Raw genomic sequence first — 19,077 nt, 5'->3', positions numbered from 1 at the left:
GAAATCGCTGGGGGCGAGGTCTGGACTGTAAGGGGTATGTGGCAGCAGCTCCCAGCCAAGTTCCTGTAAGGTGCATGTCGTGAGATGCGCGGTATGCGGGCGTGCATTGTCCTGTAGGAGGAGGAGTCCTTTGGTGATGAGGCCCGGCCGCTTTTGCTTCAGCGCCTTATGCACATCCCTGAGAACCTGGCAGTAGTATATGCACTATTGATGGTGGTACCACTGGGCAGAAAATCAACATGAACAATGCCAGTCTTGTCCCAGAAAACCGTGGTCATGACCTTACCCGCAGACGAGGTGCTTCGGAACTTCTTTGGAGCTGGCGAGCCCGGATGCTTCTAGATGCGCGTTTAGACTCAGGAGTGAAATGGTGCACCCACGTTTCATCGCACGTGATGATCCGATCAAGGAACTGCTGTCCTTCAGTGTCGAAACGGTACCTTAGCTTTTGGGAGATTTCCAGTCTTGTCTGCAGGTCAAACACGGAGAGCTGCCTCTGGACCCAATGGGCACTAACTTTCCGAAACTGGAGGTGTTCATGAATGATAGTGTTCAACGTTCCCATAGAAAGGTCCGTCTTTCGAGCCAGTTCGAGACTTGTTAGCTATCGGTCCTTGACCATCAGGCGCTCCACAAGTTGGATGTTCTCAGGAACTCTGACACTGAGCTTTGAGCCGTACCGGCTGGGATCGTCCTGCACTGATGTACGGCCGTCTCGGAACCGTTTGATCCTGAAGTCTTCAGTGAATTTCAGATAACTTTACGCCTTCATTCACGAGAAGCTTCATGACAATTCGCTGTTCGATGTGCGCGCTCACCTCGTTGTCGGCCGTCTTGTCCAGCACGTGTCTTCTGTTTTGCACAAACTTTGGACTACCACGTTGTGAACGCGGAGGCCTGTCGCGTGTGAAAATGACGAAAAAGAGGTAGTGCGAGCCATTTGTACACTCAGGAGACAAAGTCCCGGTTTGACTGGAACACCCCTCGTATATATGGGATCATTACCGTGGGTTGGTCTCTCGAGACGGTCTCTTCCCCTTGGATGATCGCCTTACGTTCCAGGAACCTTCGAATCCTCGCTCTCGCGCCATCTTGGTATCTTGCCTGTTCCAACCTTTTAATGTGCTGGAAAAAAGCATGCTCCATGATATGGTCGCACGGCTTCAACACGGCTCCCCCGTGAGGGTAGTTACCACCCCATTCTTTACACCTTTTGAATGGTTGGACAATAGTGAATTTGAATAGAGTACAGACTTCTCTAATATTTGTGAGTAACGCCAACATATGTGGTCATCAGTAACCCCTTTACTTTTAGTTCTCGTACGGTACCTTACTCGGCACCCTCTCCACTACCTTCGCCACGTCGACGAAGACTGCCCTGCCTCTGACTTCGGTCGTGCTCACGTTCGCCTCAAAGGGTCCGTCTCTGCACAGTTCTCCCTGCCCTTGCACGTCCCGGCGATGTGAACGCTTGCAAGACCCGAGGTCTGTGTCAGTATCTCCGGCCTCCAGAGGAAGAACGATGTGCCTGTGACAGTAGCCCGCCAGCTCGCGCTCGAGCATCTCAATTCGGCCTCCCCGCAGAGCCGCGCCATCTATACTGATGGGTCAGTAGCGAATGAATCAGCAGCAGCGGTCTTCTACGCAGTGGCGTATCTAGGGTGTGGCAGGTGTGGACAGGTGCCATGGGCGCCAGGTGAACAGGGGCGCTATTATGTGATCGGATGTGAATGTGCCAGGTCGGGTACTCAACCTGGCACATTCATAAATGATCTAAAGCACCCGCCATTAGAGAGGTTATAGTGTGAAACCTAGTGCAGACAACACGAAAACGCATCCCTAAGGACATCATGTTAACCATGTTGCCATGGGCGCAGGTAGCTCTAGATACGCCACTGCTTCTACGTCTCGCAGGAAAACCGTGACCTCGCCCTCCGACTTCCCTACAGAGTGTTCTCCACGAATGCGGAACTGCTCGGACAGCTTGCCGCTCTGCGGCATATTGCTGAATCTGTGCCTGATGCGTGGGTCGTCCTCCCAGACAGCAAAGCGTCTTTGGCGCTCATGTCAGCATGCCACCCGAGCGTCGTGCGTGATCTGCGTACTGCTTGCGACACACTTGTTTGATATCGCCAGCCCCCGTAAAAGGGCGTTACCGAACCACGTTGCTGTGCTACCGTCGCCTTCACCTCACTTCCGTTCCCCTGGTGGCGGTGCCACCAGACGGGAGAGATGGCGATCCGATAACCGCGCGTCGTCTGCTAGCTCCAAATGCGTCGACGGGGCAGCGCTTTCCTCGGAATGCGGAGTGGAATGGGAATTGTAACCTGTTTTCTTTTGTTCCTGTTTACTGTTTTTGAAACATAAGTACACCGAGATTAGGCCACATTTGAGCAGTTCCTGCGGTCGTCAGGACTTTTTGCGAAAGGTGTCACAGTAATGCAAGGGACCACGGCTGCTCCGTGAAACAGGCGCAGACAGACGATATATTTGCGAGACAGGCAGGTGTTTAAATCAAAGATTGCAAGAACATGGAAACAATGTTAGGTCCAAAGATGGACAAAGTTCGCAGTTGGCGGATCACGTTTTGACGTGCGAGTGCGACCCGCAGTTCGAGGCCACCCAGGTGATTTATCGATCCCTTGATACGCATATCAGGCAGGTCGTTGAAAGCTGTAACATAAAGAAATAGAAAGAGAAATGTGTGAGCTCACCCGCGATATTAACAACAACAAAAAAAAAACGGCATGAAGACCTGATAAATAAAGGCAAGCGGTTGGGATGAGAGGGGGGAGAAGAGACAACCTGGCAGGGTGTAGTCTCGTTCGGAAGACTTGATGCATTTTCTTTGATTGCATAGTAAAACAGTGATTGAAAGTGTGCGACATCGTCTGTCTCGTCCTTTATGTACTGCGTCGCAACTGTCAGCAATATGTACCAACCTGCTCGGTCTTTGTTACAAGAACACATTTTCTCAGCAAATGTCCTGGGGTTAGACATGATCGGTCCTGCACCAGTCTGCGTGAGTCAGCCCTATCTTGTTATTCGCGGTGCACTACTTGCCAGACTAAACAAAAGAGAACGCGATAGCTTCCGGCGTTTTCCCTGCTCCTGGTTAACATCGTTATGCCCGCCCTCTAGTGTACCCTTCTTTGATCAAAATAAAGTACCATTGCTGGTTTGAGTCTCTCTTGTCCACTTCTTCGGTCTTCACCTTTCTACTTTTGTCGTCATTCTGTTACTCCCCAGACTGAATGAGATACTCCCTTCGTCACATTTACAACCGCAAGCTTGTGTCCTCCTTCCATCTTCTCTCCACTCGTGTGAGTCGTAGCTGTACTTTTATCGTAGTGAAATTTTAGCGGTGACGCATTTGAGAAGCTTGCATGTTTGTTTGTTTTTGTTTCGTTTTTTTGCTGGCTTTCACTGATTTCGTGTTACTGCTGCGAAACAATGAACTGTGGTTGATAGCGGGGTATAGACGTAGACATATGGAGACAATATAGCAGGAAGGAGTGGGAAACGTGCGCGTTAGTATGCATCCTGTGTCGACTTTCGTCCGGCATTCGTCTGGAATGTCTGCCGAAAAACCTAGGAAAGACATCAGACAGCACAGCAGGGGGAAGGATAGGACCCACCACCTGTCGGTCTTTCGCACGACCTAGGCAACCACCTACGCACGGACGCTTTCACCCATTCGGTTACGCCGCTGGTACAGCAGAATCCATGAAAAGCCTAGGACAGTGACTGCGTATAGGAAGGCATATAGCTTGGCTTGCATATATTTTCATAATAATGTGCCGTATACAACTTTCTGTTTTTCAGACTCGGTGCACCATCATCCTGCACACACGACTACTCTGTGCTGGAGGGCAACTATAACCTATTCAATCTCTCGTCATGCGTCATGGAGGGTATTAGAAACCATCTCAAGTGAGTACCTCATTGCCTACACCACTTGTAAACAGTGCGCTGGCTCGCATTCAACTCGCGATTGTTCCCGTAATAATTTTGCAGTTGACGTTAGCGAGACCTAGCACGTAATTTCTGGAAATCAAAACGGAGAGGAAGCTACACGTAAACAACTAACACAGAGACCAACAGGGATGGGCTGTAATAGTCATATTTTGTATTATAAACAAATACATAATACTCCCCACAAAGCAGTATTATAATACTAATTGCAGTACTTCGATTCTGTGGTATTACAATACGTAATACTAATACTAAGTAGCACTAATACTGCATTTATTCATAGCTCAGGGGGTTCTCAAGAACAAAAAAAGCAGAAATGTACACAATTTGTGCCACTACTTATTGGGGCAGTCATTCTCCAATCACGTCTTACTTTAGGCGGTCACATTTTAACGTGTTCTCAAAGGGACAGTCTTGCATGCACGATTATTTGGCCATAAAAAGGGCTGGCAAATAAGAGTAACGTCTCTGATGCAATACCACTGACCAATTTCGAGCACAGTTGACACATTAATCTCACCTTGTCTGTTTTCATTTGATTCAGTTTGACAACGAAAAAGTGGATCTCAAAAATTGTGTGACCGTCCATGGTTCAATTACTGGAATAGTGACTGGACTGGACGGTCTGTTTTGGACGACAAATGATTTGTAAAGGGGATGAATCATCTTTATGAACGATGAACTAGAAGAAATCCAGTCCAGTAACCTCTGCATCTGAGGTCGCTCTCTTTTGACGAATTTGGAGTAGGGTGGCCGTGTTTGTGTCCAAAAAGTCCATTGCGAAAGACGGCATGTCTAATCAACTTGTACAGGTTGGGACAAAAGTTTAGGGAACACGCAAGCGGCATACTTTCTATTCGGTGCGACACCCTAGCGGCCGCCAGAGAGAGAGAGTTCGATGTTTCGGAGGGATGGAAGGGTACACTGTTAGCGACACACAGCTGTAGGTTCCACTTCCCAGACACCGAAGAAAAAGTACGTCGCTCGCGTGTTCCGTAAACTTTTGCCCCAGCCTGTACCCCGTCGCCAAGTTGATAACGTCCTTGGCTGGGACCGAATCCACAATCTGCCGCGAACTGTCACGAAACATTTGGGGGTTTAGGGGGTCTCGATGAATCATTGATTGTAAGGTACGTGTATACTCGGTCAGACAGAACACGTAGAGTATGTACAATATATTCCTTGCAATCTAGCCGTCCTTGCGTCCTCGCCTTCGAGATCGGCTATCATAACAGGACGGCGTTCAGGCAAGAGCATAACAGGACGGTGTCTCGAGGCGAGGGCGGGGGCACTACGAGGCCTTACGTCGTGAACCGGGACGACATGATTTCAGTGTTAGGGGTTCAATGGGGATAGGGCTTCTTTAGCCGTTCCTTTGACATCGAATCGGGCCGCGCTCATCAGCCGGAAAGTGGTGTACGGCCTCTGCGCAGCTAAGTTTTCGCCGGTTATTTCGACGGTTGAGCCAGATCCAGGTAAACCTTCGTTGCTTCTGTAACTCGCTCGCCGACAAACGCAGGATTGCACAGTGCTTTACCACAGGTACATCTCGCTTGAAAATTAACTTCCATTAATTTAACTTAAATTATCTTCTCCATAGTGGCGGTTACCCTTCTAACTGGAATGAGATGAGTCAAGCACCCTCCGCCACTATTTCTTTTAAGCACCAGCAGGGGCCGGAATGACGTTCAAGTTAACTCTGATGCGAGCTGTATCGTGCTTTACTGACCATTGCCTCATAAAACGTTCATGACCAGTTAGTGCAACCAGACAAGGACAAGGAAAGAAAAACGACACGGACAGGCAAAAAAATTCCAACGGCTGATTTATTAATGAGTTGATAACGTGGCTCCCGGAGCACCGTGTCTACCGTACCCAATCAACTGATAAGATTCTGAGTCATGTACGCTGTCACTGGTTCCGGTCGGCACGATAGCTTCACCGTGACGTTATCAACGGTCCACTAGCACTCTCTATTGTTTAAAACAACGACAATCAAATATGAAGATCACACACACCGCCGCGTACCAACCTAAAATGTGCCTCTGACATGTAAGAATTCTTTATCTGTAAGGGATAACGACCTTAGAGCTGTAAGGGGGTGACCTTACACCTCTGTTCACTTCTGACCTGCCCGGCCTCAATTAATTTCCTTTGTGGCTAACGGGTAAGGAAGGGACAAGGACGACCGTTGACCGTGACAGCCAATGCAGTACTGCAGTGGCTTGCGCCACGAAACGTCTAGTCTACAGAAACACACGACTTGGCCTAAACACGATTTAATTAGCAATTAGAGCTAATTGGGACCCCCCACATTAAGCACCCTCCAGGGAGTCACCACACTAATTGGGGAGCATCTAACTTGTGCCCAGACCAGTTAATGTGTTTCAGTATAATCGTGGTCATAAAAAGAAAAAAATAGGTAGAAATAGAGTGGAGAGAAGGAGTTTAGTTGAAGATCAACGACGCCATCTTGAAGACAGGGGTCCGGAGCGGTCGCTGACCATTGCTGGGCGTCGGAGCACACATACAGGTGACTACCTAGTTGCAATGCATCACACCAGGTGGCGCCACCGTCCTTCTTGTGATCCAAAGTTCTGGACATCATGTGACGTCAGCTGTGACGTCATCATGGCATGTCTGGGCATGTCATGGCATTGGACATGCAAGGAGAAAAACGCTTGTAATACAGAGGCTGTGAAAGCAATTGTAAATATGCTAACCATCAATAGCTAACAACAAAAAGAAACAGGCACAGAAGCAATATAGTCCACCACAACAGCAGTCACGTGGAGCACAGAACAATGCGACTGTTCCATCCGGCAGCCAGGCACAGAACTGACTCGTAATGATTTTTTCTCCTCTATAAAGTCACGCATTTGCACCACCCTAGCGGTTACTTTCTTAACTAATTTCATGGCAGAACTATTAAGATTCATGCCAGCGCTAATCTCGTTCCCAATGCAGAAGAAGATAGAAAATGGCGGGGATGCCCTTACAGGTACATCAGCAAACAACGCCCGACATGCATGGACATGAAAATCGCAAACAAAGCGGGCACAAATTATCACGTGCGAAAGAATTAGTTACACAACAAATCAGCCCACCATAACGGCAGTCACGAGGAGCCCAGAAGGATTCGTCCATTCCATCCGACAGCCAGGCGCTGAACTGAATCGTAATGCTTTTTTCTCCTCTATAAAGTCATGCATCTGTCCCTCTTGCGGTTACTTTCTTAACTAATTTAATCGCACAATTATTAAGAATCGTTCCAGCAGTATTCCCACAGCCAACACAATTGCTAACACCAGAATTAACGCGTCCACACCTGCCAGTGTCCAAGAACGAAGTGAATCCTTGCGCCCTCTGCAGGCCTTGCTCATTGGTCATGACGTCATCCTATTGTCTGAGGGTTACACCGTTTTTTTCTACTAATGCCGAACTCAACTGCCCTGGACAAGGTCCACCTGAAACAATAGATAGAATTAAGCACTTCAATCCCAAAGTCTTACTAAATGAGACTTACGAATACAGGAAAGGGCAAAATATCCTAACAAGTAACACCATCAATGGCTAAATACGACGAGCTCAGTGAGATGTGTCCGTCTCATCTGAGAGTCAGGCACATAACTGAATAACGACGCTTTGTTCCTCCTGAATAAAGCCACACACCTGTCCCTCTTGTGGTTACTGTCTGAACTAATTGAATCACAAAATTATTAAGAATCGTTCTAGTACTACTCCCATTCAGGACAGCACTATCATCAAGACAGTGCTTCAACAAGAATGTTTCGCAAAGAAAAATGCACAACTATATGCAGAAGGAAAGCATGACAGAACAGGTCTGGGCATTTCAGAACATTGCTCAACGAGCACTGTCACGCTAGGAAAAATCGCATGTTTGTCAGAGAACAAAAGAAAGCAAGCACAGAGAAACACTTGAACAAAGTGGAAAAGACACTCTCCAGCATCAAACTATTTCTAAACACACACATACACACACTCCTCTTATTCAAAAACAATTCTCATCATTAATCCTTCCAGGACAATGCACACCATTGGCCAACCTTCCATTTTTGGTGCTGCACTTTGTCTCTAGTAATGGTCAATGCATTGCTACAGACACCTGAAACATAGAGCAACTGCATGACACATCACATCCTGTCTGAAGAAGGCAGCAACAAAGACAAACCCTCCTATTATTTATTGAATTGCAAGATTATTTCCTTTGTGGTACTCTTAATGATATTCACTCTTACATTAAAATTTAACAAAAAAGCACCGTGTATGAATGATGATGTTAGCAATTTGCACTCAAAAGGCTTGTCATGATACTTTCAATCGTTAGAATTACAGCAGTAGTAAACTACCACTGCTCTTTCAAATAATAATTGTGACCCTGGAACACTCAACATCATCAGGCACATGTAATGCATGGCGCAGAACCTTTTCTATGCCCATGTACTCGTTGTCTGAGGCTACACCTGCAAGCAAAAAGGCGTGAAAGCCTGTGGGCAAAGTTCCATTCGTGCACAACGGAGCACTACTATAACTGTGCTATTACTTGGATTACTATCAATCAATGCTCCAAGTTTTTCTGTCTTGCCATTTCAGCCTACCGGGTCCTGTCATGCAGTGAAGCAGACTCACATCCAAAATAATTAATTTACACTGAGGGTGGTGTGCTAGGAATTTCTACCCTGCGTTCAGATGCAAGCGTTTCTGCACAAATACCTATAACTGCAAGCCGCTTACTTCTTCTAAAAATACTTCAAGTGCCAGGAACAAGCATTTTGTTTGAAGAGCCCCACACCGGTAGCACAGCATTTAAAAAAATATTAAAATTGACGTTTCGAGGCCTATACGGGCCTCATCCTCAGAATGAGGTTCCCTGACGTCTGCTTTTCACTTAAATAGTGGATGAGGCATGTATAGGCCTCGAAACGTCAATTTTAATATTGTTTTTCACTGTTGTGCTGCCGGTGTGGGACTCTTCATATAAAAGTGTACTTCTTCAGCATACCGAGCTCCTAGCAACATCTAACAAACAAACAAACCCACTTCTCACGAATTCAGCTTTACAAAGCGGCTTTCTCCTGCGTAAAAGCAGTGAAAGAAGAAAAGAGCAGCGAAAAATTGCGCGCGCTTGTTTTGTAATTGCTATGACTTCAAAAACTGAAGCATACGCTAATAAACTAAGAAAAAGACACCCATTTCTGCTATCAGATAATTCCTGCATAATGCTACGTATGCAGCTCCATTGTCTTTGTGTAAAGAGAGTGTAGGACAAGGGCACACAAATTCCTTTCAGCGTGCAGGGAAAACGCTTCAGACGGAGTGGTCAGGAATAATAGCAGAGTCACCACATATCGCTACGAAACTCATCGGCTAACACGAGATGACAACACTAAGATCCCCAAGAACATGCTGACATTCCTCACTCATCCTGAGGATGTCACCGTGGGACAGAAATGACATCCTGGGAAATATCCTCACAGGATCCTCAATTTGTTAGAAAAGTGTTAGAATGAGACTCCAGAGATGACCCTAGGGACAATATCTGGGGACAAAAATGGGATAGTCTCAGGAGCACTATAGGATCATGTTCAGCTGCATGTGGTTCCTTTAAACGTGCGAAATAAAATTGTCCCCTTCATGCTTGGTACTGGATGGATCCATTGGCAAGATATCGTAAACGTGAAGGAGAGCGTGGAATGTTCCTCCGTCGACATGTCCGAGTGCGGCGTAGGTGGCTTTATCGGATCCAGGGTTCGAGGTGCGCATTCACAAGCTTCAACACTATCCTCAGCTCGCTCAAGTGAAGTCACGCTCCATAACCACAGGTGGATCGGGCCGGTAATGGTGTATTTCAGCCGCCAAGCTACGATGAATGGCGTGTGTGATGTGTCTGCGTCGCCGTCACTGGTGTCTCTAATGTAACGTAGAAATCAATTCCCAGTGTACCTTCATCCAATATTGATAAGCAAGACTGCAAGAGGATTCTATTGCGGGGGCATCTCTCAGTTGCAGTATTGCCTTTCAAACATTTGTGGCCAGGTCTGACTGTAAAAAGGGATGACAAAAACTCCACCAACGTTTCTAGTCCTTCCCTTATGTCGTCGCATTACTTGAGCTATCATCCGTCGGCATGCGATAAGATCTACAAGTCTGCTAGTATGAACTCTTCTTCTTCTTTGTGACATAACGACCTGAGTTGCAGCTACACCAATTGTATTTAATAAGGTGCTTGCAAACAGCAATGCCAAGAATACTTTCGCGGTTGAAGAGACGACGACTAGATGAACAACTGACAAACGCTTTATTCACCTACTTGCTGAGATAAGCACAAGAGCATACTTGACTCTTCAAATTCACCAGTTCGGGACTTACAATCACTTTATACCCGACAAGAAATAACCGAGAAGGGACGTCTGTGTACCTCGTCAAGGTTCCTGCATCAGTCGTGGCATGCGCAATGGAGATGGCTCGGGCGATGAACAGATTCCTCAAGAAAGTTCACGAAACGCTGATTATCCTTGAACTTAAAAAGCGGGACATTGCTCCCTCCGTAAACGCGGTATCGTCTCGATACTGACGGTCTTCCGTCGGTAATGCTGGACGTTCTTCACGGTACCTTAGGAGGTCGGCTAGCGTGTATCCTCCTTCGTTTCGTCGTCAAGTTTCCGGTAGACGACGCTGAACCACAGTGTACAGTCCTTCTTTTTTACGAGAACAAGTGGAGATGCCTATGGATTGCTTGATGGCTGTTGATGCCATTCTCAAGCATCTCCTGTACTTGAGCTCGGATTGTCTCCCGCTCCTGGGATGATATACAATAGGTCACCGATGAATTGAGCGGATGTTTTCTGCGACGACGATCGGGTGCTTTGCGCTTGGCGTCTGTCGTATGTTAGATGAAGTAGCGAAACAGTCGCTGAAGCTTCGAAGCACAACGAGAACTGTTTGTTTTCGTTCCGCACTTAGTTTGAAATTCACATCGTAATGATTTCCGTCGATTCTCCTTGTCTCCGTTGCATGTGGCGTGTATTGTTCATCACAGAAATATTTGGGTTAACGTACACTCCTTCCAGGACAGCTAACTTTGTGTCCCTGGTTAGATGTTGCACTTCATTGGAAAATTTCATAAGGAGCAGCTCGACCCCTTCGTGTACAATACATGTACAATACCTCTCAATATCCCAATACCACGTCTGAGAAGTAGTTGACTATCTGTTTCGGCTAGGAAGCAGCCAAGCGGCAGTGTCACTCGTAGGGACTGCGAAGATGGATGATAACGGAAGTAATTAAGTTACTGTGCTGAACGGTCGCATCTGTGGCGCGGATAGGACGAGGACCTATCCAGTTACTCCCACCGTGCGCAGTATGATCCGGCGGGGTCTTTCGCAGCGCAGCGGCGTACGTTGGCTTCATGTCTTTATTTTTTTTCACATGTGTATTTACTTGCGGGCTTGCCCTATCAGTCCCCATGTAACGTGAAAAAAAAAACCTATCATGAATTAAATTTATCTCAACGTATCTTACCTTATCTTTATGTGGGTGCCTGCATTACTTGCTGCACCTCCTCTTCGATTATGCCCCTGATTGAGGTCGAAAGGTTTGTGGTTCCTTCAGGAAGCAGAAGAGCGCGTACTTCTTCTCGAACAACCTATCGAACAAGCTGCTTGAGTGAGTTAACGTCGAAGCCTGCGGGCATGAGACACTCAAGGCGTCGATAGTAGCTCCAGAAAAGAATGCCTTTTTGATCTCCCGGCCTCATCCAGGAAGGCACCGGTCGTCGTTGGTGGGTAGTGGGATAGGGCAGGAAAAATTTCTTCCTTCACACCCCGGATGAGTCGCTGAACCTTCCTCTCCTCGGAAGCCGTCAAATGAACTCATTGAAAAAGCCTCAGTACGTCCTCGACTGAGCTGATGACGCTTTCGTTTTGAAGCTGTATTCAGCGCTGCAGCAGCTGCTCGGCTTGCTCGGTGCACATTTCGAAGGTGAAAAGCCTGGCGAATATTGTTTGCAAACCAAGTCCTCCCCGAGCCTTCCAGGGAGAAGTAGACATTGATGAGCCTCTACTCATCATTCCAACCATTGGTTGGGGGATGGCGCAGCGAGCGAAATGGTTCGCGCAGTCACCGCTTCACAACATTTTGGCGCTTGCTTGGAAATGCAGTACCGCTGATGTAACATCTTCTTTTTGTGTTATTTTTGTTTTCTCTTGGCGCGCGACGGGTCAAGCGAAATCTTGTGCAAACATGTGACCGCTCGTGCTCACCCATGCGACCCATGCCAAGTCCAATACTGTAAACACGCATATCGCGCTCAGCTAGACGGAAGAATTAGTGGCGCGGCTTTTGAATGCGCACAGGCTGTCCAGCTGTCTCCTGAACTTCTTCGTTGATCTGTTGCTGTTCCGTGCTGTGTTGTTGTCGGGCGAAGGGTTAGTCACCAGTCGTTTCGTGTGATTTCTGCAATGCTTGCGCATATAATAAACGAAATCTCTCGTAACACAAAAAAAACCTAGGTTGGACACGACGCGGTTGAAAGAAGTTGGTGTCGACATGTTATAGCCTACCGACATTACGCGGGAATTGCGAAACGAAACCGCAACCTGTTTTCTTTATTTCCTCTCACCCTGGGCTTACAAATTTCAGACCACGTTGTGGTGGTGCAAAACGCTTCATTTACTTGCACAGTCAACGGAAATGAAATAAAACTGCAAAGAGGCTGCATAGCGTTTCCCATATCCTTGGACATCAGTGGAGGAGGAGGAGAAAGGCAAAAGATATGAAGAAAAGCGAAGAAAAGCAGGGTAGAGGAGAAAAATGTGTGTGCGTGGATCATACAGCTGCTTGGAACGTAAAGCGCGAATGGAGGTTTCCAGTTTGGTCGAGTATATAATTCGGGTCTGTTGTGCTCATCCTGGTCGTCACTAACCACGGCCCCAGACTTCGCCCAAGTACAGATCAGCATGCCGTGAACTGGGTCTCTGATGTCCAATTCTTCTGGAAGTGACCTTCAGCTTGTGGATCTCGGAGTGAGAGCATTTCATAACAAATTGTCATTGTGAGCGTCATCTTGCCTATGCGCGCAGGAACTTCCAGAAATCCACTCTAGCTTTCTTTCTCGTCCTCGTCGAGGCTGCCGACATCACATGACCTTGTCCCGATTAGAAAAAGGCACACGGCACACTGATTACAATTCTTCTGGCTTAGCGTACTTCATTCTGTAATCGGAAACTCTAATTCGCATGCTTCGAGGATAGCGAGTGTCAACAGGCTCTGGCAGGAGGTAGTCGTTATAAATTCCCGCAAGGTACACCACCCTTTTCTCGTTCCGAAAGGCGTCGTCCAGTACCTACAACGAAGAGGCAGTACTGCCGGTTGGTTATACGTGGAGTTGGCCGTGGATCTGTACCAGTAGACATGCGCGCACTTCCACAGACCGCACTTCCTCAGTTCCGGTACGTGACTCTGTCCTGTACGCTTGCTACCGTCCGCCAGTTGGTCCTGATATTTCGCGAATGTTCCGGTCACCATACACGGCATGTTTAGTGCGGCACATAACTGAGCATCGGCTCAATATGCCGTTCCAGTAGAGAGGACTCCCAAAACTACAGCGGTGTTCACGTCCATATGATCTTGTCCGATGCTTGGTGGAACCTCAGTACCACTAAGGTATTACTGGCATCATATGCTCACGTTCATCAGTGTCCGCCCTGATACCCTCATTGTGTAACGGTGTGAGGAAGACGGCACGGTGGGTTTGCTGTGCCGCCGGTTTTTGACGCTTCTGCCATCCCAGTGCTCGCTCATGACGTCGTAACGCTGAGTTCATTTCCCAATTTAAGGGAGCCAACATTTCTATCCATTTATTTACCGTACTTCGACCTGGGTCCCATGTGCTCCGATTCCATTTCGGCTTCCATTCTGATTCAACTTCAATCCTGAATAACTTTTCTAAGCCGAAGCATATCTGCACTATTGCCCATAAAATTGTCAGCTGTACCTTATTGCACACTAAACGATATGGACGTGTCTGAAATCTGCCCCAACCAGCTCCATCCGCCGCCCGAAATTCCAAATGCTTATGCCCGTATTCACCAGTCCCACTTAGCCACTGGTTTAGTGACGTCTGGTTTAAGTTGATCACGTGATCTCTCCGGCTCTGAAGCCGTTTGACCACAACGCATGCGCATTATTCACATTGTCACGAGGTGGGTGAGGGGAGGGAGAAATTAGCAGACGACGGAAAAGCCGCAAAGAGGAAAACTCCTTTCTTTTTTCTTTTTGTTTTGTTATGAGGTTGATAAAGAATAGTTCAGGCGGCGCTGGCTGACGCTGCTACAGGTGGTTGCGGGATGGTGTGTGGTTGGCCGGCGGTTAAGCCTGTCTTTGTGTTTGTCAATATGATCGGTAAAACAATGTACAAAGAGCGCGTTTTCCATGCCATTGAAGAGGTAGGAGTACGTATTCTCGTGGAGGCGATCGTTGTACTTTTGTCAGTGTTCGGTCGTCGATTGTGGTTGCGTATATTAACTGCACCTCCATGGACCATCGCTTGTTTATCGTTGGTTGTGCGGCCTGTGTGGTGAATTGCAACGATCAAGATAGCCTTTCGATCGCTGGGGCATGTCAGCCGCGTGTTTTTACGCTTTCAAGTCTGGTGTCATGTGCGCAGCGTGTGTGCAGGTGCATCGTCACGGTAGGCTGCCTGTAAGTAAACAGCAATAACATTGATGCAAGGGTGGCCATATCCTGCATCGGACTCCCACACGCATAACTTTTATAGCGTTATGCTTTCAAGAAATTGACGCGGTACTTTACAAGGTGTCACAAATCTGCAACGCGTTAAAGCATCGCTTCGCTGGCTGCGTTTGTTCGGGCGCACCACTGAAAACGAACTGCGCAGTCCTGTTTACATCCGCGTCCTGTGTGTGTGCGTGTTAGCGCTGTTTTCGTTATGTTGCCCAGGGTGCCCCTGCCTGTGAGTTGTGTGGAAGTTGCCAGTGTCGTGACCTCCTGTCGTTCTATCAGTGCGCTGCAATGGTTAATTGTGACCTCCTTTATCTCCGTATCTCTGCATATACCAGTCTTGTACCAAGTGATTTATTCTGTTCAGCTAACAAAGACTGGCTGTGCTGTGACTGTCAGTTGCTGGAACTTAATAGAATGGGAATGTACACACTTGTCCTACAGTCATATATTGAGCGCACTTGACATCACAGACGCCATAGGGCACACTTTAGTGTCGTTACGGTAGATCCGAGCCATTCAGAGTTTGTTGTGCACTGAGACCGCATACACAAGATACAAACAATCTTCTCTTTGCTGTTAAAATGGGTCAAATATCTCGTACAGAAGGTCTTATTTGTCTCAATAATGGTGTTTCAAGGGTGGAGCAAACATACAATGGACACAGGCAGCAAGGACACACAGCAAATCCGTGCTGCTATTTGCATTGTGCTTGCTTGTTCAGAGTCATATATTATTGAGGAAATACTTACGTACTTGGTCAGGGACTTTTTCTGCGCTCATTCTTTATAAGCTCCTCTCTTGACTTCATACTGGCATTGTAAACAATCTCACTTCTATTATCACTGTCCTGTATTGCAGACAACCTGAAATACAGATGGTAAAGCTCTGAAAAATTTGTGCATGTGCCCCATGCATTTGTGCACTGCGTAGTTACGCAGTTATAAACTGCACAGCTGTGTGCTGAGAGATTGTGCTATTTCTTGAGAAACAACACCGTGGAATATCAAAGCAAACAGCAGCACTGATCATTGTCTGCTTTCTGCATTGATATGTAATGGACAGTAAGTGGAAGGCTGCAATGGATAAATAAATGCAATGCAAATAAGCTCATATAAAGAAAAGAATGAAACTTGAAATCAGATGCATCTTATCTACAATGTGCTGCTATTATTTTTTAGGAAATACAGGATTGTATATCTTTCTTCCACATTTTCTGTTATCTTTTGAGACACTTTGGCAGTTGTAACTTTGCAAAAGCCGACATATTCATTCAGCTGTGTCAGCACAAAGCTACACAACCAGACAGTATATTAGGGTAGTGAACGCGGTGTACTGCATCATCAAGGACAAAGTCTGGGAGCAGAAATGTGGGACATTGCTTAATATGCAGAAAAATAACAGATGCTTTTGCATGGCTGACCAGCTAACTTCAATAGCCAGTGATGAACATGTGATGTCTTCAGCTGGTGTATTCTGGAAATTAATAGGTAACGTATGGGGAGGGGGGGATGGTTTGCAAGTTAACAGCACCCAACAGCAACAACAGTTTCACAGATTTTGGGCAAACACATCTATGTTGGCACACATGAAGGGCATATAGTTATTTCATTACACTTTATTGAACTTTATGTACCCATAAGGGTGCATTACAAAAAAAAGTGGGAGGGGGCAGGGTTACAAAAAGAAACCGAGGTAGAGGTAGAGCAAAACTCCTCTTTAGAAGAAAGGAAAAAGTCTGCATACACAACCACAATATTCCTGAAGCAATGGTTTCTACTGTTACAATTACATGTTTTTCATGCATTTAAGCAGGGTTAGTCACGTTCCAGCCACATATCTGTACGGCAATTAGTTTTCTTCACGTATTGCATTGAAGAACTGCTTTCCTGAAACAAACTAAATAAGAAGGTGTCTATAAGAAGGTGTCTATAAACTATAAGAAGAATATGTCACAGGCATCTTGTGCCGGTTATGCAGTAAAACTAGTATGATTGAGGCGCCACATATTCTCCTGGTGATGATGTGAAGGAAGGAAGCTTCAATCTTTCGAAATGTAAATGAGTGCCGTAGTGTCTTGCATTGTAACAGCATCTAGGCACTCTTTCCTGTGGGCTTTCGAGTGACAGATTCATACATATTAGAATCATTTGTAATGATGGTGATAACAACACTCTTAATTACATCAGAATTTTGTGACGGTAGTATGCCCATATTGCGTTCATCCTTCATTCACTGCTGTGCATTTAGGGGTGGAGTGTGAATCAAGGCAGAGGTGAGCTAGTACGCAATGGGAGTACCTGTTCCTATCAGGTAATATACAGGACATGTCAGAAAGGAAGAACCGTGGGCACTTAGCACGTACCTGTACTGGTGTAAGGAGAACGAAGTTGCAACATAATTGAAAGTACAGTGAAGTGAAGTGTATATTAGAAGTGGCCATTGGTTTGGTTCACGCAGTATTACTACAATATCTACTATTCTATACTTATTACTCGAACTCAGCTATTCAGAACACATTGAAGACAGACACAACAGAACGAAATTACAGGCATTTGGGCATTCATGATAAATAGAGGCATGGTTGCAATGTGGATATGAATGCAGGTGTATAGAATAAATATTGTGACCTGATTACACAGGGGCGTGTTTTTCTATTCTTAAGATTTGCGCCTTACAGCATATGAGACTACACAACAAGTGCACAGATCACACCAGTGTAAAGCTGGAGTGTCGTTGACATCCGTGTCGCCACCATGTCATAACATCAGTGTCATGACAGCTGTCAACAATGCATAGCATGTGAGATTTGCCAGGAAATCTTGCAAAAAATGAGCATGCCTGTGTTCTCAGATCACATGATCTGTCATACATCTGCAGTCGCATCATAATGATACCCATGATTTAGCATAGACGATACAAATGTCAATCTGCCACGTGGTGACTGTCCTCAGCATAGCTGCGTTTCAGACAGATCAATGTACTTGTGCGCCGCAGTACACGGTGGAAAAACAGCATTACCAATAACAACAGGTCCCTGTGATCTACATATATTTCACGGTACTGGTAATTGTGTTACTGGTTCTCTTTGCACTGGCTCAGACACACCCTACATGTCCTACGCATGCGAGCTACGTGCTTGATATTTGTGCCTTTACATGCTGGGTAACATGTACCATACTCCGCTGTATAGCTGTAAGGCACATGGAGGTATAACTGCTCCATGGAACCTCCCCTCCCTCTTGTCACTTCCGTTTAGTTTAGGAGACAAACATGATGGATGCATTTTTAACAGGAAACACTTAACAGTAATCTAGGAACACAAAGCTCGTTCACAAGTACCGGCGATCACTGTAGTGTGCAGCAAGTCATTAAATGTATCAATCAGAACCAGGAACGGCAGCACAGCACGAACTATTGTTAGTGATGTATAACAGAGGCACTAGGGGCTGTATTAAAAGTACCACGCACAATCAGCGTCGTTTTTGTTGCTGGAGGTAACAGCTGTTTGTGCACGACTTCCTGTCAACTTTGGATAGGAAAGTGACTTGTGTCTAGCTGCCAATGTTGACATCACTAACTTTGACGATGTTGGTCCTAAATTAGGAGAGCGGATTTCAAAATTTCACTTCATACCGATCGTTAACTTTTAACTCACTGGCTGGTTTAATACTTCACGTACTTCGCTCACTCCTATTCTCACCTATTCTATTCTCCCTATTCTCCTACTCCTGTTCCTCACAACGTTCTTTTTGCTTAATTTGCGCAATTTCGACTTGAAAACTATTGAAAACAGCGTCCACCAAAAACTATTTTTGGGTTGTTTCTCGAAAGGCTCATTCACAGCTGCTCCGCTGTAGACCGGCTTTAAACTACCCCCACCCCTAATTTAAATCGGTCCTATACAAATACATGGGAGTTAGACCATCGCTAGGCCGCCGGGTTTACGTCGTGTGAACGGCGAACGAAGTGAGACGTTGAGGGCAAATATTGATTGGAGTGCAACAACATTCGCCTTACAAACGCTTCTTGTAGCTTTATAAGTCAAAACTTACCTGTATTTCGCCGAAAAATTTCCGGCGAAGCGTACATTAGGCCTAGGCGTTGTGCACACAAACTCCATGGAGGCCGCCATGGGCCTCACGGTAGCCGGGTTAGACCAGCGGGGTGGTTGTTCGTGATTGGCGGACGAAGTACTCACGTGATCAACTTAAACCAGACGTCACTAAACCAGTGGCTAAGTGGGACTGGTGAATACGGGCACTAGAGTCTAGGAGACTGCACTTGATCCGCGCTCTTAACCACGTCATGGGACGAGGGGATACCCAGTGCAGTTCAAAT

General features: G+C 46.4%; 1 protein-coding gene across 1 annotated transcript in view; it reads left to right on the top strand.

The window, feature by feature from the left end:
- Nucleotides 1-19,077, top strand: part of LOC135399629 (uncharacterized) — a 58,970-nt gene that overhangs the window by 23,363 nt on the left and 16,530 nt on the right. Inside the window, exon 5 of the mRNA XM_064631352.1 lies at nt 3,826-3,933. Coding sequence (XP_064487422.1) covers nt 3,826-3,933 — 108 coding nt within the window. The remainder of the gene's footprint in view (nt 1-3,825; nt 3,934-19,077) is intronic.

Source organism: Ornithodoros turicata, chromosome 7 (genome assembly GCF_037126465.1).
Source record: "Ornithodoros turicata isolate Travis chromosome 7, ASM3712646v1, whole genome shotgun sequence".
NCBI classification, from domain to species: Eukaryota; Metazoa; Arthropoda; class Arachnida; order Ixodida; family Argasidae; genus Ornithodoros; species Ornithodoros turicata.
This window is presented reverse-complemented; position numbering and strand designations above follow the sequence as displayed.